This window comes from Bombus pascuorum, chromosome 11 (assembly GCF_905332965.1).
Source record: "Bombus pascuorum chromosome 11, iyBomPasc1.1, whole genome shotgun sequence".
Classification (NCBI taxonomy): domain Eukaryota; kingdom Metazoa; phylum Arthropoda; class Insecta; order Hymenoptera; family Apidae; genus Bombus; species Bombus pascuorum.
In genome coordinates, this window is record NC_083498.1 from 7,574,106 (window position 1) to 7,600,148 (window position 26,043).

The following is a 26,043-nucleotide window of genomic DNA, read 5'->3' on the forward strand; positions in this document are numbered from 1 at the left end:
CCATTTTGTTCTATCAAAATAAAGATCACGATATTCGACAGATTAGGTTTCATGTTTGTATAAGGATGCGTCGTTGTAAAAGACGTGTCTGTAAAAGAAAGACACTTTCCAGACAACCTAATAATTCAAAGGAATAGATCTATGTAGAAATTTGTTTCACCCGTTAGAGTACTATGAAAAGTACTGTACTTTGGAATTTTATTTTATATATTTGGATATTTTATATATTTTTGCCTATTGTCCACGTTTACGTTTCCTACAATTGCATACAAATTTCCAGTCTTCGTATAATATTCTCTTTGAGCGTTTTCTGACGAATGACTGAGAGATACATTCGAATTTATTATTCCAAATTAATAATTATCTCGTGTATCAGTTTATCCAATCACACAATCATTTACCTCCGTCCATTAACTAAATGATCTCCGTGTATAGAATCGAGTGCAGGTATGATCGATAACCGACGACTCCGAACAACAAAATACAGAGATCTCGTCTGGCGGACTATTTTTTAATTGGTCGTGTTTTGTTAACATGCGAAGCAAGTGTTTGGTCTCTGGCCAACCGACCTTCAAGTCGACATCGATCGATCGTAGTTCCTTCGAGGATCGTATTTTAGCCAGGTCCAAGATCGATCGTGTCGTACGGATGGACAATTGACGGATCGAGTTGATCTGCACACTGATCTCTCTGATTAGTCATAATTAATGATCGATTAATGATAGTAACATTTGTTAAAGTACCATTTGTTTAGGCACATGTAAGTTATATCTTATCAAATAGAATAATTTACATTTGTAGCGCATGAGAAAACTGAATGATGCTCAATCATTGCACAGTGCTTTCTAACACGAACAGTTTGTCATTTAAATTACAGTGGCCGGCAAAAAAGGAAGTTTAAAATTCATACTCGTATAATAAGTGCACTACGTTAATAGTAACTTTGTAGTAAACAGGTTTTACCACGCTGATAGCGCTCATGCATTCTCCAGATATACATATTATGTTTTTTCGTTATTTAATTGCTCCTGTCAAATACAATTCCGCTTTCTACAACTGTGTCTTTCGTACCGTTTATTCTATTCAACATTCTTTCATACACCACTGTATTACATCACTATACTGTTACGTTATTATACTTTTATTATGTATATTTATATGGAGATTTACACAGGGGAAATTTACACAGTTCGATCATCTTGTTGATGTATCTTGTTGCGTATCTTGGCGAGATGGGAAACTGATTTTTGAGTACAAACCTTCAATCAACCGATAGATCTCGAAATTACAGGTGATTTAAAAAAATGTAATAAAGTACGTAAATGTAATTTTCTTTACAAGAATAAATTACAACAGTTGCCAAATCTACATCGCATAAATTCTTATGGCCACTACATTGTATCCATCATTGCAATAACAGGTATCTTTGTGAACCAGTTAAAAATCGAAGCAGATCCAAGAGAAATGCAAACCTCAGAAATTACGAATAATACGTATAATTTAATATTCAATTACCGATCCACTATAATTACCGCGGTTTTCAATATACCAATCGAAAGAATTCCATCATGTGTTCACAAAAAAAAAAAAAAAAAGAAATTGCAATTAATGGAAAGAGCAGTATCATAAACAACTGCCATTATTCACAACTACATTTCCTTTCGAATATCTTTAATCGATGAATCAAAGAGTATTTTATATCCCAAGAATCACTGAAAAGATCGCGGGAAAATGTACAACCATTATTCGTCGATTGAAATCTAGTTCGTTTAATTTCCTTATAGAAGAATTTCCATTCAACGAATGGCAGTCATTTAATCAGAAAAGATGAAGCACATGCGCGTGTACGATCGATTTACTCGTTGACGAAACGATTTATATTTTACAGCGGATCTCATTCACATGGACGAGCGACGTTCCGTATTTTTTTTTCTTTTTTGTAGGGAAAAGAAAAGGGAAAGCGAAAAATTGAAGGGAAAGGGGATAGGATCAAGCAACCAGTGGTTCACCTTCGTTTCGTTTTAATGGGACCATTCCCAGCCCGGAATCTCTCAATTAAAGTAAACGTCTGCATCTTGTGAACAAAGAAACGCATACGTATTTTTATAAAAATCAGAAAAATCAGAAATTAAGACCAACAGGATAAATATTGATTTTTGAGCGGAGGATCTTCTTGGTCGTGTGCTTAGGATCAGAATTTTTCACAGTTCGATCGGAGTTGGAATTTTGGGATTAGACGAAGTCCAATGCGAGCAAAAGAGAGAAAATTACTACGTTACGGACAGGATTAATGAGAAGTGTGTTTATTTGAAAAGATAATTGCCGATTTTGCTAATTGCAAACGATCGAAACTGGTTTAGTTTATACTTTTTTCTTATACACTAATTTGCCAACTACGTAATGATATTAGTAGCTTGATAGGTTACAACTTGTTGTAAATTTTTTTTCCTGATGATATTAGATTTTCACGTCAAAATAGAAGTTGTAACGTATGAAAACTTGCTCGTAGAATTTCATTCGTTTTATCGTCAGTTACTGATACTACTTCACCAGGAAAAACTCGTAACTTCTGGCTTGTAGAGTTCCATTAGTAACGCTAGTCGCGCAAAAACAGCTGGGTTATCTATCTCATTCTTGCAATGATTTTATAGAAGCTACGATGGCACAAAATATTAAGTCGCCCGAAAAGTTTCTTTCGTTTTATAAGGAAATAGAGGATGCACAACATTTTATATTATTTTATCGAATTACGTATGATCTAGTTTGTTCTATCAAAATAAAGATCACCACTTTCGACAGATTAGGTTTCATGTTTGTATAAAAATGCGTCGTTGTAAAAGACGTGTCTGTAAAAGAAACAACCTAATAGTTTACGACGTAAACCACCAGCTTTCTGCGACGAAAAATGTGTGCCGCAGCTAAATCTGATTTTTTAAATCAGAATATAAAACAGATCAAACTTGTACAACTCTGATCAGCGAACGTTCTATTTCTTTAAAATTCAAACGAATTTTCCACTGTTTCAAAACCTGTAAACCGACGTAAAATTCGATAAAATCCACAAAATTCCTGGCATCTGTTAACGAGGATACGTAGAAGCAGGGTCGGAGCCAAGTAAGGCTTAACTAAATAAGAGATAATGATCATCTAACGAGGCCTACACCAGAATCCAGCGTTTCTTACGTTGAGAAACGGGACGAGAGAACAAACAACCAGCGGATTGTTCCCAACTGGTGACGTTCATTCTAATTGCGAGGCAATCGTCGGTTTTTTCCCCTGTACCGCGAGATAAAAGCAAGAGGATCGCTTTTACGACTAACCACGTCCATTCTAATTGCGAACCAATCATCGTTTTCCGCAAAAGAGCCTCGTCCACCGTTCTCGTGGTCTTTCTATTCCTCTGTGTTTCTTCTTCACCTTTTTCTTTTTTGTCTCTTCATCTTCCCCTCTTGCCGCTTGTCTTTTCCTTTTCGAGAGACGCCAATAGGTCGGCTGCCTCCAATTAAAGCTTGTATTTAGAAGATAACGACTGGTAATTAATATCGATGGGCCTTCCATCTTTATCCCGTTTTCCTGACCTTCGATTCGCGTTTTTAATCGCCCACCAACAAATTGCACGATAGTGGAAATTTTTAGGATTTTACGAATTTGGGAAGTCGAAACGATTTGGCCGGATTTCGACTTTCGCGAATTCAAAGAATTTTGATGGTTTTACGAGTCAGGGGCGCGAGGAATTTCAGGGATTCCTAGAATTTAAGGAATTTTATGAACTAGGAAAACATTGTGATTTTGTAATTTTGAGAATTTTTGGATCGTGACTTGGAGATCTGCCAATTCAAAGAATTTTGAGGATTTTACGAGTCAGGGGTGAGAGGAATTTCAGGGATTCCTCGAATTTAAGGAATTTTATGAACTAGGAAAACTGTAATTTTGTAATTTTGAGAATTTTTGGATCGTGACTTGGAGATTTGCGAATTCAAATAATTTTTATAGTTTTATAAGTCAGGGGTGTGAGGAATTTCAGGGATTCTTCGAATTTAAGGAATTTTATGAACTAGGAAAACTTTGTAATTTTGTAATTTTGAGAATTTTTCGGGTCTCGCGACTTAGAGATTCGCGAATTAAAAAAATTTTGAGGATTTTACAAATTAGGGATTTAAATATTTGAAGAATCTTAGGGATTTTACGAACTTAAGGGATTTCGGAACCGAGTAGTTTTATCAACTGAAAACTTACCGATTTAAGGAATTTTGGGAAATTGCAATTTTGAGATTTTTTAATTCAACGAATCTTAGGCTTCTTTCGAATTAGAATTGCAATAGTTTAAGAAATTTTCGCGACCGTATCAACGTAAGCAATTTTACGATACAGAACGCCGGTAATTTTTAAGAATTTTAGAGATTTTACGATGCAGACATTTGGAGATTCCAAGAATTTTAAAGATTTTATGAATGAATGATGTAAATTCTTACATCATTTAAAGAGAAGTTGTTGGCGAGATTAAGTAAACCCGGATAGACATTTTCCCATAAGAACTCTGGAAGAATGTTTTGTTTCTTTCATCGGTTGAAGATCGTGTTTGATACTATCAAGATAGTTATAATTAGTCGCGTTCGACTTCGAAACATGAGCACGTACGTATTAAGAAACTGGATGTAATTTAAAAGCCATTAAAACCGGGTTCGTCACTACGATTTTTCTCAATGGTAGTAGATCTAACATTAAAAGAGCATCTGTAATATCTGTAGATACTTTTTCAAAGTGGCATGATTTATAAAAAGAATAAAATATGCAATAAAAATATTCTTTAAAGTCCCATTACTACAGTACTGATAATAGTACTCCGACAATAATTCTTGTACTAGACATTTTTACCATTTTAATAACAGTTCTATTCTACATTTATTTCCTATTTCCTATTTTAAAATGTACATAAAATATACGAGATAAATATACAATTCACATGACCAGATGTCTCACTTCGCTTTATCACCTGAAATAGTTTGCTCATTTTTTATATTAATATCAAATAACGTTTCAAGAACAAGTTGAATGGTTCAGCGGAAGATATAACTTGGCACGACTAGTTTTATCGTAGGTGAACGCGTAGAGAAAATACGAAGAACGTCGAAGCTTTTCTAAATGGATCGTATATTTTTTAATACATTAGTCGATCCAGCTGGACATTCTCTATCGTCGTTCCACGTTATCCAAGTTGCTTTCAACTTCGCCATAACTCTTTTAGCACAATGAGTACGAAGGTGTAAATAATTAGATATTGCGAAGACTTGATGATGAAGAATTAATTAAACCTAATACATCTCACGTGATTGCATCATAAAAATGTGTTATGATACGATTTGTAAACTATACTTTTCCCTATTATCCGAGTTTTCGATCATCCGACCCACATCATCTCGGAAAATCGAGCTTCTACTTGTTTAACTATCTACATCGTTAATTTAAATTAACCCAAGAGGAGCTCGAGCAGAAATAAAACACGCGTGACACGAAGCTGAAGGGTTGAAAGCATCCATCATTTCCTCAGTTATTCATCTTTACCCGCCATTTTCCATTTCCTTCGTGCACCCTTAGTTATTCCTGGTTTCTACCAGTGAAATCTGCCTGGTGGCAGGCAAGGTGACAGGTGCGGAGTGCTTCTATAAATTGCGATCTGGAAAGAGGGAGAAAACGAGAAAGGGAAAACCGCGTGCGGATCGAGGGCCGCGCTATCTTTAGAGGGCAGCATCCATTGCACGTTACACTCAACACTCCACTTCAATTTCTCCTCTTTTGTACCTACACCCTTGTTCGAAAGCTTTACAGTACAGTGTCAGAACAATCGCTGCATGTACTTAAGAACTGCCAGATATCGAGCAACTCTAGGAATACACGAAGCATCACGTTAACATTAGCCTGACACTTCGTACGGCAAAGAAACCTTGAATGTTAATTAATAATCTTCGTAAAGAAGATTTTGAAGCAACGACTAAGACTAAATTTACGTATGACAAAACGGTGTGAGGAATAATTCTAGCAAATCTTGGTTGCTCGTTGCCACACGAGTCAATTTACACAAATTGAGAACTAATTGCATACCGTTAAAGCGTGTTAGATTTTTTAATATTCAATTAAAATGCAATTTATAGAGCGTTTTCATATCCCAGATGTAAGAATAATAATTCTCTAAACGTTAACGAATATCACAGTTACGTCTACTTAAAGCCTACCCAGATTAGGAAATAGAAAATAATTTAGCTTAGTATAGGGCGTATTTCTAATCGTCGATCGCCGTCCTACAGTGTCGTAGACTGATCGTTTTCTCTGTCCGACGAAAAATATACAATGTATCGACGAGCGCATAGTTGTCACCAAGCAGCGAGCCCCAGAAACGTCGATTTCGGTCCGTTACTTTATGCTCACAAGGAAGGTGGCATACGTGATCATATCACGCGCGAACGGTGGCATGATCCGAGCGTAGTGGCGGTCGTCTCCTCGAGAAGACAAAGAAACGATCGAAGGGCCATCAGTCTCATTTGAAGACTTACATCGAGAGGTCTGATGGTTGAAATTAAAGTCGCTTAGTCTAGCGAATTCATTGAGAGATATCGTAAAGTCGGGTCGAATTTCTGTAACGCATTAACTGTATTCATTGCTAAATAATTTGTGACGCTTGTATTATTATATAATTCATTGTTAAAAATACAAGGTATATTAACTTGTTAGTACAGTGTTAAATTCATTGAACTACCTCTGTTATCTTAACCGAAACAGGGGAACGACTAATTTGCGGCGTCGATTATACGAATCGTAGCGAGAATTCACGCCTCTCGCAATCGCGTCTCTCCGCGAATGGTCGTAACATATTTATATCTTCATAATATAAATAATACTTTGCAATATACAATGTAATAAATATATGTGATACATCTAAAATATAACACACGTAAAATATAACTTCTTAAATTAAAAAGTTGGAGTTCAGAATGCACGTCGATTATTTTCCTAAGAATAATCAAAGTTATAATCTGAAGCAACTGAAGACTTTTGTGCGCGAATGTACACAGTACGTATAATGGACCAAGTCGATATAACGTGTACTTGCACCGTCTGTTTTCGGTTTAAACGAATTCCTGTTCGTTCCATTGGCTTATGGTATTTCGGTGGAATTTCGTATAGCGAGCATACGTCAAAGCTCGGTCGATTTTAGCAACGGCGTTCGAACACGCGAATCGTTCGTGCAAATTCCATTCGGCTAAGTATAGCTGTCGAGTGTCGTTCTAGATCGTAATGCATCGTTTCTTAATAGTTTTGCTCGATGCATGGACATCGACGTTTCGACGTACCCTTTCCGGTCGTTCTACCAGTTGCAAGCGATTTCGTGGAGCAGAAAAGAGAAGAGAACTCGAATTCCTTGAATTCAATCGCTATTTACATTATTCTTAGATTATTTATTTGAATTTCTTCTTTCAAATATCTTCTATGATTTTCTCTAACAGCGATGCTTTCGTTAATTTATGATATTTCAATTCCTTCTTTTTTTATTTTATTTAGCTCAAGTTTTAAAAGTTATAGTATAAAAGTCAGTATCTTTCTTTAAATGATTTTGGTTCTGAATAAAGAGATAAACTTTTGTTGCTTACTGGTAATTACTATAGATAACAGAAATCATTTTCTGGTTACATCACTGACAACAGGAATTGTTTTCGATTATTTGGTTATTTGGTAACCAAGAAATAATTTTTGCCAAGGATAACGGTTATTCTTAACCGCATGATTAACCTAATTAGCAGTAAAGAAAAGAATTCCAGTAATTCATAATGGTCATTCACAATCAAAATAGATGAATCTTAATATTTCTTGATTATTTCACTGTCTGCAAAATTTCTGCAAGATTTAACTGGCTTTCATAAATAAATAAAAATTAACTTCCACTCGATGATCATTTTTCAAAAGGTTTTAAAAATATTTATTTTGTTTACGGGTTCCTTTTTCTTTCATTATTTATCGCATCAATCGTTTGCATGGATTATTAACGACGACAGAGAATAGGAAGTTGTTCCAATTGAATTAATTTGGATTATTTTATTTGATTAAATTACCATTTTAATTATTCGATAGTTAAAAAAGATGCCCCGTAGATTGCATTAGAGCGGTTGATTTCTGAAGAGTTCAGCTGTTTAGATGTGTAAAAGGTCATTCACACCGGAGGATCGGTGCTCAATGGGCTCGTGTTGGCACTGTTGACCGAATGGAATCACGTAGATAAGTATATCGATTATGAATGGGCCTCCAGGTCCATTCAGTTTGAACGTGACCCAGCCTTGGTCCATCCTCATCTAGGAGTCCGGTCGCTTTCATTCTGCCACAGTTGACAACTTAGGCTTCTGTTAGAACTACGTATACCTTGTTACGCGTAATAATTGTCTTCGCATATTGTTATTTTTAATCTCCTCTTGTCGTGGAGTAATTAATAAAAAATTAATGTTAGACGATGTTTTATACATCTATGGGATATAGTCGTGTATAACGTAACTTCCGTAGAGATTAGATTCATACGAGCTAAAAATATAGAACCTGATCGATTAATATTTCGCTATACATTTGAAAAATTCCCATTGTAAGACCTATCTATATTAATATACAAAAGTGAATTAAAGATTTGGACAAAAGTTTGAAGTAATTTGATCTTTCGTTTTATAAACTTTTAACAAAAATCATCACCTCTCTTCAAATGAAAGAAAACGAACCAATTGATGAAATATATATATATCAAATGGAGAATAAACTATGCAAAGGAAAATAACACAGTCTCAAGACCAATTAAACGAACTAAACAATAAATTAGCCTGATAGAAAGAAAGTAAACCTAAATGATAATCTATTTGTCAAGCTGTAGCTAATTTATCGAGCACACGGTACAAAGAAAGAAGGAGGAGCTAACAAAACCCCAACTAAAAAACAAAAATCCAAGGAAACAAGCTACAAGAGCAAATTAAGTTGATTCATAGATGAGATCCAAGGTCCTAACAGCGATTTAAAGCTCGAGAGATCGTGTTTGTTCATTGGAAAAAAGATAACACGACTGGATTAACATCTCGTGTTGCACCACCAAATCGTTGTCCACCCAAGAACCCCCTCGTCCAACATTCGCGGTTTGATGGCCAACGTTCGTAACTATTTCCAGACGGATTTAATTAATCTTGAACCAAAAACGTCCAGCGGGAAATGGTGGCCTGGCCAACCAGCTCGCCACCTGGCAGAAATAGCAGGACTGTGAAAATGCAACTTGACGTTTCCCCCTTGGTCAGCGACGATCGGAAAGGGGCGAGAACGATGTAAAGGGAGAAACATGCGAAAAATAAACACAGACTTGGCACCTGCCCTCTCCATTAAACCTCTTTACACACCACCGTGTTACAATCCAAGTGGCATGAGAAAATGGAATTTTCCAAATTTCTTACAGAAGAATTCTTTTCTTCTTATTTAGAATTTTATTTTTTGAGCAACTTTGAGTTTGAGGTCACTTAGAAAAAGACTGATAGAAAATTTTAAAAATGGAATTTAGTTTCATGATTCTTAATGAATGAAACAGTTTATTTTTGTACTTTGTACAATATAACAGTGTGTAATTGGCTGAAATTTTTGCTGATGAATGGATTGTCAATCGATAAGTGACAGAAGAATCATCTTAGATCTGTGTTTCTTTTTTATTTTGTTTCTATCCTTTTACAATATCCTGCAATTCTGCCTGTATATTTCTATGCAAGACTCACGTGAGTATTCACAAAAGAATAGTGTCTTTTTATAATTTCTAATCAGTTGGTGTTACAGCCAATAATAAACGATATTCTGCAATAAATAGATATAAACAATTCTCAGAATTAAATGCCAGAATACGCTCTGCATTTGTTTGTGATAGAGGAAGACTCTAAATTCACGCTAACGTTAAAATGTGCTAACAGAGTCATTCCAAATATATAAGTTCCTACTTAATTTTACAATTTTTTAAAAAAGAAAAAAGCACAAAACGAATAAAACTTAACTCTTATACTACAATAAAACTCTAATAAAACTCTTATACTATAGAAAATCAAACTCTAAATTATTCTAAATATATATGTAACACATCTGACAATACAATTTAAAACGTGCTTAAGCTGCCACAATGGGTACCAACCTACCTAATCTATCTGAAAACTTTCATCAAAGTTTGCAATAAAATAAAAAGAGCAACTTCCATATACGTCATCCGATCGTCGTGAGAGTTTAAAATTTTAAGCTGTTGTATTTGATTAAATATAAAGCTAGCGAATTAATTTGCATAGCTAATGATATAATTGAATAATACGATTACTAGTAATAGTCATATTATTAAAACACAATTATCAGTAGTGGTGATTATGTTATAATATAATTGCTAATACGAGTCAGTTAATTACCGTGCACGCGAAATTAATCAACGGAAACATGGAAATTGGGATTCCGGAAGCCGCTGGTCAACCGTTCTAATAATAAAATTCGCAAATTTAATCCACCGGAAACTCATTTCGAAATACCATGGACGCTAGACTGCGGAAGCGTTAAAAGCTCGACGGACACGCTGAAATCTCGTGGCGTGATCTGTTCATCAGGTGCACGCATGAGATTTCGGGAAATTGCGGTAATCGTTTTAGCCACGACGATTTATAGTGGCCACGCGCCGCCACTTCCTGTTCGAGATTTGTCCGACCACGAACCTAATTAGCCTTACCAAACTATATCAGAGTGAAACGGGTTTTCCTTATTATTTATATTATCGAATCTTCTTTGCTTGTCTTATGAATTCGAAAGTCATTCTTGCTCGAGGACATTCTTGCAATTTTACTCGCCGTCGTATTCACAATGACAAAAATTGTAATCATTCTGTTATTATTTTCTTCTTTATGTGATATTGCTTGACGTATTCGTTTCTTGTTACTCTCTTTTGGTATCATTAATTTTAACTTGCAACGCAGTTGCTACTAACAAGTTTGCGCTTCTTGTTCTTATGAATACGTCGTGCTTCACTCCGTCGTTTTGCGAATATTCCAGTTCACTTCTTCGGGACTAAAACAGAAGGATATGAAGTGAAGGGGAATATTTACGAAACGACGGAACAAACCGCAAAGTAATTAAGTTGTCCGAAAAGTTTCTTTCATTTTGTAAGGAAATAACATATGCACAACGTTTTTCCTTTTATATTATTTTATTGAATTATGTATAATGAATTTTGTAGTAATACAACAAGATATAAAACAGAAACTATCGTGCCTCTCTTTATTATTTCCTTGTAAAACGAAAAAGCCCTTTGGGACAACCTAATACTAACAAAAGCATGAACAGAATCCATGGAACCACAAATACGTCATCTGACCATCGTGAGAGTTTCAAGTTTTAAGGTGTTGCAGTTGATTAAATATAAAGCTAGCCAATTAATTTGCACAGCTACTGATACAATTAAATAATACGATTACTAGTAATAATAATATTATTAGAACACAATTCGTTATAACATAATTACTAAATTTTCCTTATTTTCCATAAACCACATTTCACGTACTGGGTATAATAAAAAATTAAATTTAATTTCTCTAAACAAAACTGGCAAACCTCGTTCCTGCAACGATAAATTCCAAAAATTCCAATTCGGCAGACGAGAAAGTTACAAAGAAGAAACGTGTAGCACTTTGAAAGCCAGGAATAAATCTTTGAGAACACCTTCATCGATCAAGAGGACAATTATAAATTGCTAACCGTGATAAGTATATCTCTTTTATATCTTAATTCACCCCTACTGTTCAATGGTAGTATTTACGTCATGCGACAAGATTTTCTTGCAAATGCGACCAGGCGGCAGGATGAAGTTGCATTACAAGACTTGATTGCAATTTATACAAGATGAGACGTCGATAGCCAGCCCCGTACATGCTACGTTTTGTACTTTGCATACCATCAATTCGCTACGTGACACGGTTGCAAGACTTTTTCCATCACTGGCAACGCCCAAAGTTGCCAAACAAGATCATGTTTCTATGGGTTTGAATGGTCGTGCTTTCGATGCCTAAGTGCATGCTTTCTCACGTTAATTAGTTATCGACGAATCGTAGCAAGTCGATACGCCTGTCATTGATGCTATGTTAAAAGATTGCCACCTTCTGCGGAAAATCGCTTGTAAGTTGCGTGACTGCATTATATCGGTTTAGATTACACGCGTAAATTAGGCTTTATGCGCGAATCCCATTATCTCAGTGAGCAGATAAATCTGTTGTTAGTTTTTGTTTTCAGTCTTTACCGTATAATAACGGAATATCATGAGATAAGGTTGCAAATTTATTTGCGAACGAAATACGTACGTGGATTTTATGGGGTGAAACTTCGATGACTCAGATCACACTGCGAGACAGTGTTTCATGAGGTAACATTAAATGATTTTGAAGGAATGCACGGTTTAGCGAATATGCCTGTGTGCCGCAAGTGGAGACTTTCAAACAATTTTAAGGAAAATTTTTCTTTCTTCAAATCAGACTACAGATCTTCTGCCTGAAAATAATTTACAAAATATTTCAAGTTCGATTTTGGCAAATGTAGTATACATTTAGAAAACGAAGAAAGTTTAGTAATTACTAGAATTTGGTAATATTGCTATTAATATAGCATATTATAATATAACATGCAATATAATATTGCTCTGCTTTAAATTAAAATTTCTTTTCGTCGTTTTACTTGCTCTACAACGAAAACATCACGTAACTCAATATCGCAAGCCATTTCGAAAATTATCTTTCATCTTTACAAAACTTTTTTAAATTACATAAAAAGGACAACAAATTAATTCGTACACCTAATAACTGTTAAATAACACCTGACACATGCTATTAAATGTAATACGTGGAAAATCTAATTGCGCATGAGACACTCTGTATATTTACTCAACTAAGATGAGCTGATACGTTAGGTTTATATATATGTTGAATAAATCAGCTCGAGATTCAGTGCTCAAATTACAGATTACCTCAAAATTCGAGTTATGTCGAAGCAATTAAAAGAGACGATGTTATTAAGTTTTTATACCAGTGTGCACGTGACTGAATGCGATGACGGTACTGCGTGACTTAACACGATGACAATATTATTTGTCATCGCGTCAATGTAGCTCGTACAATCTTGTCTGACCAGGTTGCAAGAAACTGGATGGATCAGAACGGTTTCGCGAAAGCTTTCTTTTCGTAGTATGTATAGGGCTTAATAGGGCAACAATGGGATTTAATCTCCAGCGAGCCGGAATGTGAATACAATGGTAATGTGGCTAGCAGATAGCGTATCGAAGATGCAAATCTCCCTACGGACCGTAACTGAATCGCCAGATTCTTTTTTCAAGCGTGAATGCAGCTTTACATAGCATTTGAAGTTTAACTAAGTAGATAACAGCAACATTATCATGGATAATATCGCAACCTTATACTATCGAAACTTTTATATTTCTGTTATAACATTCTCTCTCAAGCGTGAATAAGGCTTTATTTCTCAATGATCAAATTATCAATATTAGTAGGTATTATCAATATTATCATATTAATATATTATAATGCGTGTGTATTATCAGCATGATATAAGGAAATGTAACCTACATACATGAAAATTCATTTCACCTATTAAATATTATAATATGTACACCATTTTGAATATCTTTTATGCCCCGCATATGACAAGCATTTTGTGTATTTTTGCAATTTAAAATTTCTGATAAATGCACAAAAAATCGACAGTCTAATTACAGCATATTAACGTAGTATAACGTGTGGATGATTCAGATCTTTCTAAAAAATACCGAATTCAACGTCACATGTTTGAACTCCATTTCCAAGTGCGAACGTGGCCTTACTCGGTACTTAAATTCCATGAAATTAGCGCACGCAATGTCAGTATTATTATTATTATTAGACAGAAATATAGAATTCATGTTAATTCTTACATAAATTATCCACCGAAATTTACACAGTATTATTTCGCTTCTTTCAAGCGCGAACAGGACTTTAATCTATACTCAAACTCCAAAGAAACATGATATACGGCTTGGATAATGTTGCAAGACTAATATAACGAATTATAACATACATCATGCGAATTTTAATATAAATCTCTAACTCGTTTTACACATTATTAACCTGTTTTTTCCCAGAATAAATACGGCTTTACTTGATTTTTAAATTCTAATGAATTACGATGTGCGCCTTTCATATTACTACACATTTTTTCCACATCACAGCATTACGCGTGAGTTATGCGAAGTTTAGTATAATCTTCTCACTTAAATTTGTATACGAACCATCAATTTACCTTTCGTAGGCGTGAGCGAGACTTTAGTCAGTAATGAGATGGTCGTTAAATCATAATTTCAATGGTATACCAACTGCAGAATTACTACAAGCTTCTACATTCTCCAACTATAATATTTAGATTCGACAATAAAACGCGTAAACCTTAACTCTACATTAAGCGCCATTAATCTTCCGTTGCTAAGCGCGAATGAGACTCTACTTAGAAATAACATAAATAGTATCGAATCGCGAAGTTGATAGTACATCGATTTTGATGTTACTACGTGATCCTACTATATTAAACTACGATAAATAAATCTGCAATTTTCTACTCAAGGAACCTATATATAATTTCATTCATTTCAGTTCTTCTATTTAGTAATAAAATACAATAGCAACATCAAATTACAACATTGATATTATACAGTTAATGTACTACAATAATACTACAATGAAGCTGTATTGTATCAAAATCTAACTATGTACCATCAATTCGTCTCGTGCCAAACGTGAATGAGGCTTTACCCAATAACGAAATAAATACCATCGACTCGCTAAAATCAAACTAACGCGTATAAATTTTCGTCTCAAACTCAGCTGCCACTTTTCTTGTTCTTCGTACCAATTGCCTCGATATAATAACTTATTTTTCCAGTTGGCAAATTAACAAGTCACTTTCGTTTCTCCCACGTGTGAACGGGGCTTTACTCATCGGCGTTGAGTTTTACGACGATGAAAAGAGCATTTTAAATAGATTTTAGTAATTTGTACAAACTTTCTATCTCACTCCTTTCTCTTACTCTTGATTTCTGCCACGTGTGAACAGGCCTTTACTCTCCACTCTCGCTTTCGTTGAGCCTTCAACTGTCGCATCAGGTGCGGCGAGTTTCGTGACGGTTAAAAGATGGATTCACTGAGTCCGACGTTGCGGTAGGTACAAAATCACGATACGAGATCCAGGACGAATCAGTCCTGATGCACCGTTCGAAATAAAGCAGCAGGACTGATCGCGATCGCGACAGACAACCAGCGGCGAAAAATTCACGGCTCTACGGCCCGACACAATGACGCAGCCGCCTTTTTGATGTCAAACGATCAGCCTGATGACGACGCCGCCAACGATACAGGTTAGGACAACGATTCGATCGACCATCTCATGGACGCGGGCCATTCTCAACCCGTTTCGGGGCTCGCGTCATCTCGTTTCAGATCTGTCTACGGATAAGCAAATCCTGTTGCAAAATCTCGGTGGTAAACGATCGTGTGTCGAGGCTGTGACGTCCGGCCACAAAGCTTCTATCGAGCAAAGAACGAGGGACGAAGGAGGCGTAAAGAGAAGCTTGGCCGATCAGAAAGGGAGCGATGATGGTAGGTTCATGGTAATATGGAGCAGGTGATGATTTTTTTAAGTTTCAATCGAAATATATTCCAGACATCACGGTTTCCAAGATGTACATTTATTTCAAGATGTCAATTTCGTACATTTCTTCTTCTTCTATCCTATAAAAAGTCTATTAATTATTTTTACGATAAGCTACACTTTAAAATAGGCAAATTGCAAATGTACGATATTATGTAAACAAGTGATCTATTATACTATAAATGTTATTTTGTTTAAATTATTCCCTCGATATGAATCTTCCTATCGTTTCTATCAGTTTTCTCTGCAATCATCTTCTTTCCATTATTATTATAACGAGCACGTTTCACATTAAGAATTTTATTATATCCAAAATTATTTACAATTTGCAAAAAATATCCAAAAATTCTTTATAGAGTCTCGGGTGTCCGGAGATATTTGTCGAATATGCCACATGGGCAGTTTCTCAACGGTCGACGAGAATCGAGCCAGTTACGAAAGACAGAACCAACCTATTCGTGGAGTTGACAGTCAAACGTCGACATTATCGTCCTACGCGTATCTCGGCCCTTTGATCTCAGCTTGCAAGTGAGCTTATCGATGTCCACTACAATTTATCTGTCCGGCTAATCGGATTCCTACACTGCATCTTGTAATAACAGGAATATATAGTTCGAGTCACATCTAGATTAAGATATTATCAAGTTCGATCTACCGAATGCTTAAATCTTTTCCATAGAATAACATCGATGCTCCGATGCAATTATAAAATCAGAAATATATTTCTGATTTGCCAAGAGAATGATTCAGACAATTTGTCTATGTATCCGTTAGTAGAATTTCTGAAATTGAAATTGTGTTCTCGCGTTTCTAAAAATTTATTTAAAAATTTCTTACATTCCACGGAAATTTTAGATACTTTCAGCTTCTAATTATTCAATTTCCTATTTTCTTGGCATTTTTCAGTGTTTAAGGATTTCTTATTTCCTCCTTTTATTTTCGATTATCTAACTTTTCTGTCAACAGTCTCGAGTAAGAATTTTCTTTCTTCCTTCAATAGGAATTATTTATTCAAACGAAAAAAACTTACATGATTGATGATTCTCGGTTATACAATATCTTAATCCATTTATTTCGTTCTTAATTGTTTAATTTTTCTGTCAATATTCTCAGGTAAGAATCTTTTCAAGTTTCAAACTGATTTACTAAATGTAATGTATTAATAGATTATCGATTGATAAATGTTTCAATAATGCAATGAAATTATTTATTCAAAGCAAAGAATCTTACGTGATCCATGACTCTTGATATAGAATATTTAAATGCATTTATTATTTTGGATAAACGTGACAGGTGTCGTGGAACAGTAGCGTTGGTACACGTAGAATGTCTTGAAAGATGGTTGACAGAATCGGGTCACTCTAGATGCGAGCTTTGCGGCTACAAGTACGCCACTAAAAGAGTACCACGTCATAACATCATCCGTAGTGTTGTAATATGGTTCAATACCGTGATAGTGACTCGACAAGTAAGACATATTCATCGTTCACCATCCACTTAAAGATGATCCACATTATCATTATTTAATAAGTCAATAATTTTCCATAATCCATATTTTTATGAGAAACATCAAAGTCCATTTTTATTAAGTAGCATTCTTTGAAACAATTAATCGTACGCTATAATACTACTTTCACTTTCATTTTCCCGCTATGTCGTGGAGAAATTCTTTCAGAAAATTCATTATCCTTCTTTCCCAGAAAATCTTTGACGAAATCTCATCTGTAGAAAAACTAATTGCAATTCAATTTTTGATTGAAAATGATTCTTTGAAGTAATACAAATGTTATGCCAACATGTTTCTAAATATGCTCTGTTACAAAGCTTTTGGCCTTTGAAATCAAATCAAATTATCTGGAAGAATACAAATTCTTGTCCCAAATATAATTCATTGAAAGGAAAACGCTATATTTCCAGATGCTTCTAGATATATTGTATCTAGTAGTCACCACGCCACTAGCCCTGTTCTCCTGCTACATCTGTGTCCTGGCTCTAAGAATGTTGCTAAAACGTGGCCTGCAAGAGATGCCCTGGATGATCGTTGCCATGCTTCCCACTTGTTCCCTTACTCTAATCGCTTACTGGGGTTGGATAATTACTCTGGCCAGGTGTGTTCATCACCACTTTCCTTCATCTCACGTATTATATTATATTCCTCAAAAAAGAAATTCCCAGACCACACAAAATGAACATAGATATTTGTACACATAATCCAACAGAATGAATCAAATTTGATTTCACTGTGGAGTTTTATAGTAATTTGGCCAAATGTTTCAAAATATTAACACTAGACATATCATGGAACCCTCAAAAACGACGGATTTTAAATTTGCTTTTTTTACAATCACCGCAAGCATACAGATAATTTTGCAGAAATCAATATTGATTCTGACTCACATAGAGACACAATTATATAGAATTACCTATTTGAATTAATATCATTTGAACCATACAGATTTATAATACAGAACATTTATTACGCAAGTGGTAGCTCTAACGTTAATTACCACATCCCTGCATTTTCACGTCTCACGATGATATTACGTTACCTGAAAGGAAGTTCGCAAACCATAATCCATACAAATACTTGTATACATAGTCGAAGAAAATGAATCAGATTGTGATGGCGAATTCCATCAAACAACTCGCATCATTCTTTTTTCCCTTTCGAATCGCTTTACCTCCCCTCGCTACCGCCTCCAACTACAATATTGCCATTTATTCACTACTATAGCGCAACTATCATTTAGTGGCGTATTGCCATTAAATAAAAATATTATGCCAATTCAATGCAGATTTATCGTATCGAGTTTCGTTAACTAAATCACGCTCGTAATCAGGTTCTTATCTTATTTACCAGTCCTGTTCTATAAATCTATCTGGTTAATAATTTACCGATACAACTTAATAACCTGGTTAAGCGACCGTGTAAATTATCAGACTGCACGGGCGTAGATGGCGCCGTTATTGGAGGAGCAATTTCGTCATACGTTTGGTTCCTGACGATTTCAACAACGCTGAAACGAATTCGAGACAAGAAAGGACCACCGGTAACCATCTTCAGCAGCAGAGGCCGTACGCGGACGACGAGACGATGGAAATTCGCGACGTCACGTCGATCGATCGATCCGAATGAATCTACACGCAAGATTTAATTGCTGGTAATTTGGTTTCATTAAAAGGCGGCTCTAATCGAGCTGGTTACCAACCATCGAGGACAATTAATCGCATCAAACTGCATGAGTTTCCACGTCGCTTCCGGTTGTCTGTTATCTTCGTACGAGAATAAATCGGAAAGTTGATATAATTTCTAAAAATCAGCTGTTAGCGTCATGTTCGCCATTATTCTTGCAATAGTGTTATTTATAATTTTGATTCATCTTATGATAACGATTGATAGTGGCTTGCTCAAGATTCTTGTGAAATTTCAAATAGCTGCGCTGTTACTAATAAAACACTAATTCTACTAATTAGACTGTTACTAATAAAACAATTCCATTGTACGATGGCTTGCTTCTTTTTATTTCGCTGTTATTCAGAGTAATCTTTGCAAGAAGAAATAGTTCTCTTTTCGTTTTCTGATTTCTGCAAATTGAATAAATTAAAACACGTTAAAGATCACCGTTTTCTCATTGTCATATTATTAAACGTTTTAAATTAGAAAATAGCTTCTTAGAGTGAAATCTCTTAAAGATTTCTTAATATACAAAGATTTAAGCTCTGTGCATCGAGGAAGATGAAGAACCAGAAAGAGCTGCGTAAGTGAAGAAGATTAAACATAAAGACGAACGAAAGTGAGGATGGAATTTAAATGGAAAATACAGAAGGGAAAAGTTCGAAAATATTTTCTTGCTCTTGTAGAAAGTTATGAGAGTAAAAATAAAAGTTAACTGGGTAAACCAGGTTCCAGAAGTTGTCCACGATTAAAGGTACCGTTGCAGTTCACTTTCGATAGATGGAAAGTTATTACGAGAGAGACGCGTCACGATTTAATTCGGCCAACCCAAAAAAGGGACGACTTTACTTTCTTACAGTCGGAAACAGCGATGAAAGCAATTCATTTTCATTAATTTTTTTAAGCTAGCTACTGGTTATATAGGAACAGACTTTTCAGAATGTAAATATAGTCTCCAATTAGAAATGTAATTTTTGTTATTTCAGTTCTTCTTATTGTTTAGCAAGTTTTTGAACTGTCACGTTTAGTAATTTTGTTTAGACTGGCGTGCACGATAACTGAAAAGCCAATTGATTAATCAATTTTCTCAGGGATTGAGCCTCAAATTTTTATTTGTTTATTTGCTTATAATATCTCTCTAAACAATATGAACTCAATTTATCTATGGAAAGAAGTATATTTTTCTTCTAAATGCTAGGACTTTCCGATTGCTCATTCTTTTTTCTAAATTACATTTTCAAATGCTTGAATTTTAAATCTTCAAATATTCGAGTTTTCAAAGTGTCAGATTTACAAATATTTAATTCTAATATCTAAGCTTTCAGATTCCCGAAAGTACGTCAATTTCTCAACTTGTTAATTTTCATTTTCTCACTCTTCTCTTCGCTGTTCCCAATTTTTCAAACTGTTTCTTCTACCAGAAATATTAAACGGTTCCACAATATCCCACGCCTTTATTCTTCCCATTTTCGCGCTCGTTCGGTCATCGTAGATTCCAATTCCCATCGAAATTAACTCTCTTCTCTCCCAAAAATTCATCCTCTGGATCGAACAGGCGCAACAGGTTCAATCGACGAAGCACCAAAAATGAGCAAGTCTCTCGCAAATACGAATCGTCTCCAATGTTCAATTTTGCGAAAAAAATAAATAAATGTTCCGTAAGCATGTGCATCGCATTATCTCATACGAGATACGCGAGAAAAAAGAGGATAGCAGAGGTCATTAAACCACAACCAGCTCTGAATCCTTCGGTTTGCTCTCTTTGCACCACCTACTGTCGTGTATTCCATCTTTGAGCCTCGTCGTTTATTTTTCGGAACCGGCATTTCCCGCTGGCTCTGTCCTCTTATTTCACCAGTACATGCCTCGCAGAAACCAAGAAACTCAATTTTCTGCCCGTTTCACGTGAAATTAGCGGCGATAAAGCGGCTGCGTTTTAATAAGCATTCGTATAATTGCACGCTCCCCTCTCGACGGACAGCTAAGCTGTTTCTGCTCTTTCTACAATGTTTATTGGATTGGCGTTTATCTCGTTAGATAACGTTGTTCGACCTCGAGAAGCCTCGCCATACATACGCCTTGTGATTTCTTTTTAATAAAACCGCTTCTTGCGTTAATGCGAACGAAGGCGGCATTTTTAAATAACAGGGACGTCTTAAGGTTCTGAAGAGTTGCAGATCTACTTTCAAGAAAAATGGTTTATGAAGTGTGTATGATTCGTGGGATGAGGCGGGCGAAGCTTGCTTTTAAAGTTATATAGGGTGGTTTAGAAAATTGTTAGAAGATAAATAGTACAGGATAATAAATAGGGTGTCTTATTTGACTGTGCCACCTTTGATCATTGTCTTATCTGTGACGATACCTGTACGGTATTGAGGTGGACGTACTGTGCTTCTTTATCTATTCGACCTGTCGATGATTTTAAAACGCCCTGTAAAGGTGGCATTAAAATTTTTTAGTCGATACGTTCATTCTTTATTACATATTCTCGTAACTGATACTATAAACTCATGTCTTTTGTATTATTCATTGTGGAGAAAAACAAATCTTAATGTCACTTTTAATGGACGTTTCAAGACCATCGCAAGATCGGATGGACAAAAGCACAGTACCGTACAACTTTTGTCTGGAACACTTTTCTGTATCGTCACAAATATGAGAGTATCTGAGGTGGCAGTGTTAGGTGAGACACCCTGTATATGTATGAATTGATATACGAGGTTGGATTAGATAGAGATTAAGATGCTAAGATTAGATTCTATGGTTTTTCATGAATCAAAATGCGTTCTTTGGTTCTTTCAGGAGGGCAGATCAAGTTTTAGTCTTAGAATCTTGAAGAAGTGAATAAATAAATAAAAAACAATTTTTATGCTGTTTGGTGTACTGTATATGTATCTTTAATACGTATAATTTATTTGATGTGACGATTAATATTATATAAATAAATATAATTGGTTTCGAAGGTGGTTGAGAGGCTATAACGAAGATATAAAATATTGCAGTGATCGTATACTACAATATCGAATAACATTCCATCTCGCGAATCGCAAGAAACTAATTAGCAACAGCAGTCTCACTCCGTGGAATCGAGATATGTACAATTTTTCCAGAAAATAACTAAGAACGAGGAAAAGTAAAAGAAGAACATAAAGGCAGTTTATAGAATCTTCTAACTGCAGAGACTATAAATATCAAACATCATTACAGGAATAACGAACACCCTTAAATTACATAGAAAACTCGTATCAGACATACATATAGCGTGGCAGGTGCAAGTAAGAAGCGAGTCTAACTTTCTAAGAAAATAAAAGAACCCTTATCGGTAACGAAGGGTACATATAAGTACATAAAATTCTAAATAAAAGAAACTTATACACATCGTTCAAATAAATAGATACTCCGATGTCTGTATCAACGGCCATTTGAAAAAACGTTACAACTTAATCCGAGCAATTTCAGAAACTGTGCTCCTCTTTCTAATAACAATTATCATTTGCATACGTAAGTTTGAAGCGTCTTGTACCCTTTAATAGCGTTTTTATCTTAATTCCCACCCATGTACACTTGCAACGTACCAGCTCCCACATTCATTTTTCTCTAATAAAACTTCGATTTGGATGTTTCGATGGAAAGTAGATTTACATAATACGCTCATTTGTATTCAGGAAACATAGATAACTTTATCGTTATCGTTGGCAACTGTTTGCGGACTCCTAGGGTCTTCTAGATTTTAGATGGTGCCTGGATAGTAGTTATACAGGATTAGTTCATGCAGACGACGACGACACTTCCTGCTTCCACTTGACACGCAAGGTTAGACTTGACACGCAATGCGTTTCGTTCTGATGATTAAAGTCTGAATGTTTGAAGTTCTTCGACTCACCTTTTGCAATTTCCTTCCGCATTTAGTTTTCGCAGGTTTAACACTAAAACGTTACCAGGCTCGGCTTCAAAATTTGATTTTAAATCATACATTCATTGTTATTTCTTTCGTTTGTCTAACTTTATGTAAATTCTTATATTAACAAAAATTAAGAAACTGATTAATCGGATAATATAAGAATTAACACAAAGTTGTATGAACAAAAGAAGTAACAATGAATGTACATTCTAAATTAAATTTTGAAACCGGTTATTTCTTCGGGTTTGGTAAGGATAGTGTTAAAATGCAGATTTCGAAGCCTTGAAGTTTCATTCTTGAAGATTGAGCTCTCGCAGCTTCGAGAAACTTCAAAATGTATCTTCCTATGTTTTAACATTTAAAAATTGAAAGCTTTGAAACTTTAGTTTACGAAGCTTTGCGTTTTACAACCTGCTAAAGTTCAAGTAAGCAATTGCAGGATAATCCTATGATATATCATATGTATTTTCTTACAAACAATAACTTTAAGTTAATTAGGATACACGATCTTGAAAAGCAGATAGATGTATGTTAATCCGATCCCCTTTTCTTTTTACAATTAAATTATCAATCATTGAGTTACGAATTACCATGAATATTCAGTTAAGTAAATTACATTCTAATAAATTTTAATTTGCAACCTTGTATCATTTAGCTACGTAACTGCGTAATCACGATCGCAAGTAACCAGCTCAGATTACTTGCTACACATACTGTATAATTTATAACCATGACACGGTGATATAATTAACAATAAATATACATCAAATTTTATCACATTGAAGCAATTAATAATTGTATATCAAATGATGATTGTCCACTTATGAGCAAAAATTAATATTCAATTTCAAACATCAATTTATGAACAAATTCTCCTTTTGATGTATGTTCGCAAAATGATTAAATTAATCATCATGTAAAACGATTAATTTATTCATTTATTCATTAATTAAATAAATTTTCAAATTTAAAGTTCAAATTAAATTTTTAACTACTTGTATAATTCTATATGATACTTCATTTCATTTATTTCTAACATAAAGATTGTAAATATTATTTCCTCATTAAAATGAAAATTTAGAATAATTGATATTTAAAATAAATTAAGAAAGTGAAGTGTCTCTCATAAAGTATTATATTATTTTATCTATTTAATTACGTATCTATTTTCTACTTATCTACTTTACATTTCTTTATTTACTTAAATACCACTTTTAATTATGCATACATTAATTACCAATCTATTTGTATAGAAACAAATTAATATCAATAGAAAGTAGAATCTTGTAATAATGTTAACAGTGTTTCCTATTAAGTAGCAACTTATCTACCTATTAATATTATAATTTAACAATGAATCAATAAAAAGTGGATATAAACGTATGCATACTGTCGTCTTACTTCTTAACTGTTCTAACTTCATTTTCATAAAAATATAATTAACCAATTCAACCATGCCTCATTGGTATACGGAATACGAATTCATGATAATATTATGAAAATTCTACTAAGAAAGTAAAAATATTCAGTCTTTTTCTGCTATTGAATATCGAGTAGATATTGAACTTCATGAATTTTAAATACAGTTTTCTCAATTTACAAAACTATGTAGTGCAGATAGAACAGTTAAAAACTAGAACTACTAAACGTCTATCTGTGTTATACATATCATCAAAATGTAAACATTACCAAATCCTGCGTGAGATGTTAACGAGTTGACTGTAAATCATCAATGGCGTCTCTACTGGCCTCCACAAATTCCATTTATCGATCATAGATCACTTGCGACGTCCATATTGCAAACTCCTATTCTTTTAATTTCACTCATGCAACCAGCCAACAATCTGCACAAAACAAAACCAACAGTTTAAAATAAATATACGAAAAACCAATAATTAGCAATTATTAAAATTAATTATATAAAAATAAAACAATAATCGAATTCAAAAGCTCGTTGTACAAGGTACTTCTAATCGGCGATAATTCTAACCTTCAAATATGGCGACTGATGCGACGCCAACGAAAGAACTATAACAATATATCGAATAACTACTTGACTTTACGATAATAATGGTTAAAGGAACGATTAAACATATACGTACTAATGAAATGAAGTTAATTGTAGCGTAGAAATGGTTGCAAAGTCGAAATAGAATTACTACGTAGTTAATGAATATGACGTACTTCCAAAGTGGTAATACATCCTAACGCAATGATTTTCGGCAGAAGAATAAACCCCTGCGCAACAGGTTTGCGTCGCTACAGGGTGGGAAGAGGGAAGGGAGAGATGGCACGAGCCGACACGAACAGGACTCGGTCGATTTCCGATAAGCAAAGCGTCCTTATATATATACATACTTTTATGTATACTTTCGCGCGCTAATTTAATTTTCTCTCTCGTTCAAATGAGTGTAATTTCAAAATTAGCTATGTTCACTGTAAACAATTTGAGATATTTATGGATTTTAATTTTTAAATATTTAAAGTAAAATTTTAAACATATCTTCTGCAAAACATAGTACCAATATTTATTAATTGAAATTATCATTCAAAAATTAAAAAGAATGACTTTTATACCTTTTGAAATATTGGCGACAATCTAAATATATTTGTTGTATAATGAAATATGATTGCAAAATAAATCCAGTAATTATTTAACATAATTAATGATAAAAGTTAGTTACTAAATTGAAATTTTTACTCATGTATTCAAGTTGAGTCACGCATTGATAAAAAAATTGAAATAGCTGTAGAAAATAAATAATGCAAAGTACAGATAGGATATTCTTTTTTCGACATTAAACAGAAGTTTAGATAAGAGTTTAGAATTGTTAGAACATTTAAACCTTACTCCTGCTTTCTTCACATAGTTAACGCGTTTTCAAAATCATCAACCAAACCTATAGCCACGCCATCAATTATGTTTTCATAATATAGAAAATTATTAATGTTTCGGCAGTCATTATCATGATATTTGTCACAAGCTTGTCAGCATCAGATAATTTCTAATCCTTAACTTTAGCTCTTGGTACATATGTATATCAGTTTTATTGATTCTCATAGGTTCAATCTACATTAATATATAGCTAGTTCTGTCAACGTTATAAATGGTAATTTTTAAGATTGAGTTTGAAATACTCCACTGATACTATTGCAGGACAAGACAAGTTTTGGTATGAGATAGACATGGGGACGTTCGAAACTGAAT

The 26,043-nt window shown here is 34.4% G+C and overlaps 1 protein-coding gene and 1 long non-coding RNA gene across 6 annotated transcripts in view; one reads left to right on the forward strand and one right to left on the reverse strand.

Annotated features, from left to right (window-relative positions):
- The window catches only part of LOC132912339 (uncharacterized), a 115,315-nt gene that overhangs the window by 29,085 nt on the left and 60,187 nt on the right, over window positions 1–26,043 (reverse strand). Inside the window, exons 5-6 of one of the 3 annotated variants that reach the window (XR_009659181.1) lie at window positions 24,525–24,679; window positions 22,818–22,860 (exon numbers count right to left, since the gene is read on the reverse strand). This is a non-coding gene — a long non-coding RNA (uncharacterized LOC132912339). Of the gene's footprint in view, window positions 1–22,817; window positions 24,680–26,043 lie in introns of all 3 variants that reach the window. The other 2 variants (XR_009659180.1, XR_009659179.1) reach the window with 2 other exon arrangements.
- LOC132911872 (E3 ubiquitin-protein ligase MARCHF3-like) lies at window positions 15,135–19,177 on the forward strand. 3 transcript variants are annotated; one of them, XM_060968881.1, is made up of 6 exons: window positions 15,135–15,466; window positions 15,549–15,707; window positions 16,116–16,287; window positions 17,053–17,227; window positions 17,677–17,867; window positions 18,700–19,177. In XM_060968881.1, the coding sequence occupies exons 1-6, from the start codon at window positions 15,424–15,426 to the stop codon at window positions 18,893–18,895; spliced, it is 936 nt and encodes a 311-aa protein (XP_060824864.1). In that variant the 5' UTR covers window positions 15,135–15,423; the 3' UTR covers window positions 18,896–19,177. The 3 variants fall into 3 exon arrangements, with proteins under 3 accessions (XP_060824864.1, XP_060824862.1, XP_060824863.1); XM_060968879.1 differs by having other exon boundaries at window positions 15,135–15,707; XM_060968880.1 differs by having other exon boundaries at window positions 15,135–15,707; window positions 18,715–19,177.

Bases quoted from the DNA above. Each gene is read 5' to 3' on its own strand.
- LOC132911872 (XM_060968879.1), top strand. From the start codon at position 15,443: ATGACGACGCCGCCAACGATACAGGTTAGGACAACGATTCGATCGACC. The intron at 15,708-16,115 runs GTAGGTTCATGG...AATTCTTTATAG, and splicing joins TCAGAAAGGGAGCGATGATG to AGTCTCGGGTGTCCGGAGAT. The intron at 16,288-17,052 runs GTGAGCTTATCG...TAAACGTGACAG, and splicing joins CCTTTGATCTCAGCTTGCAA to GTGTCGTGGAACAGTAGCGT.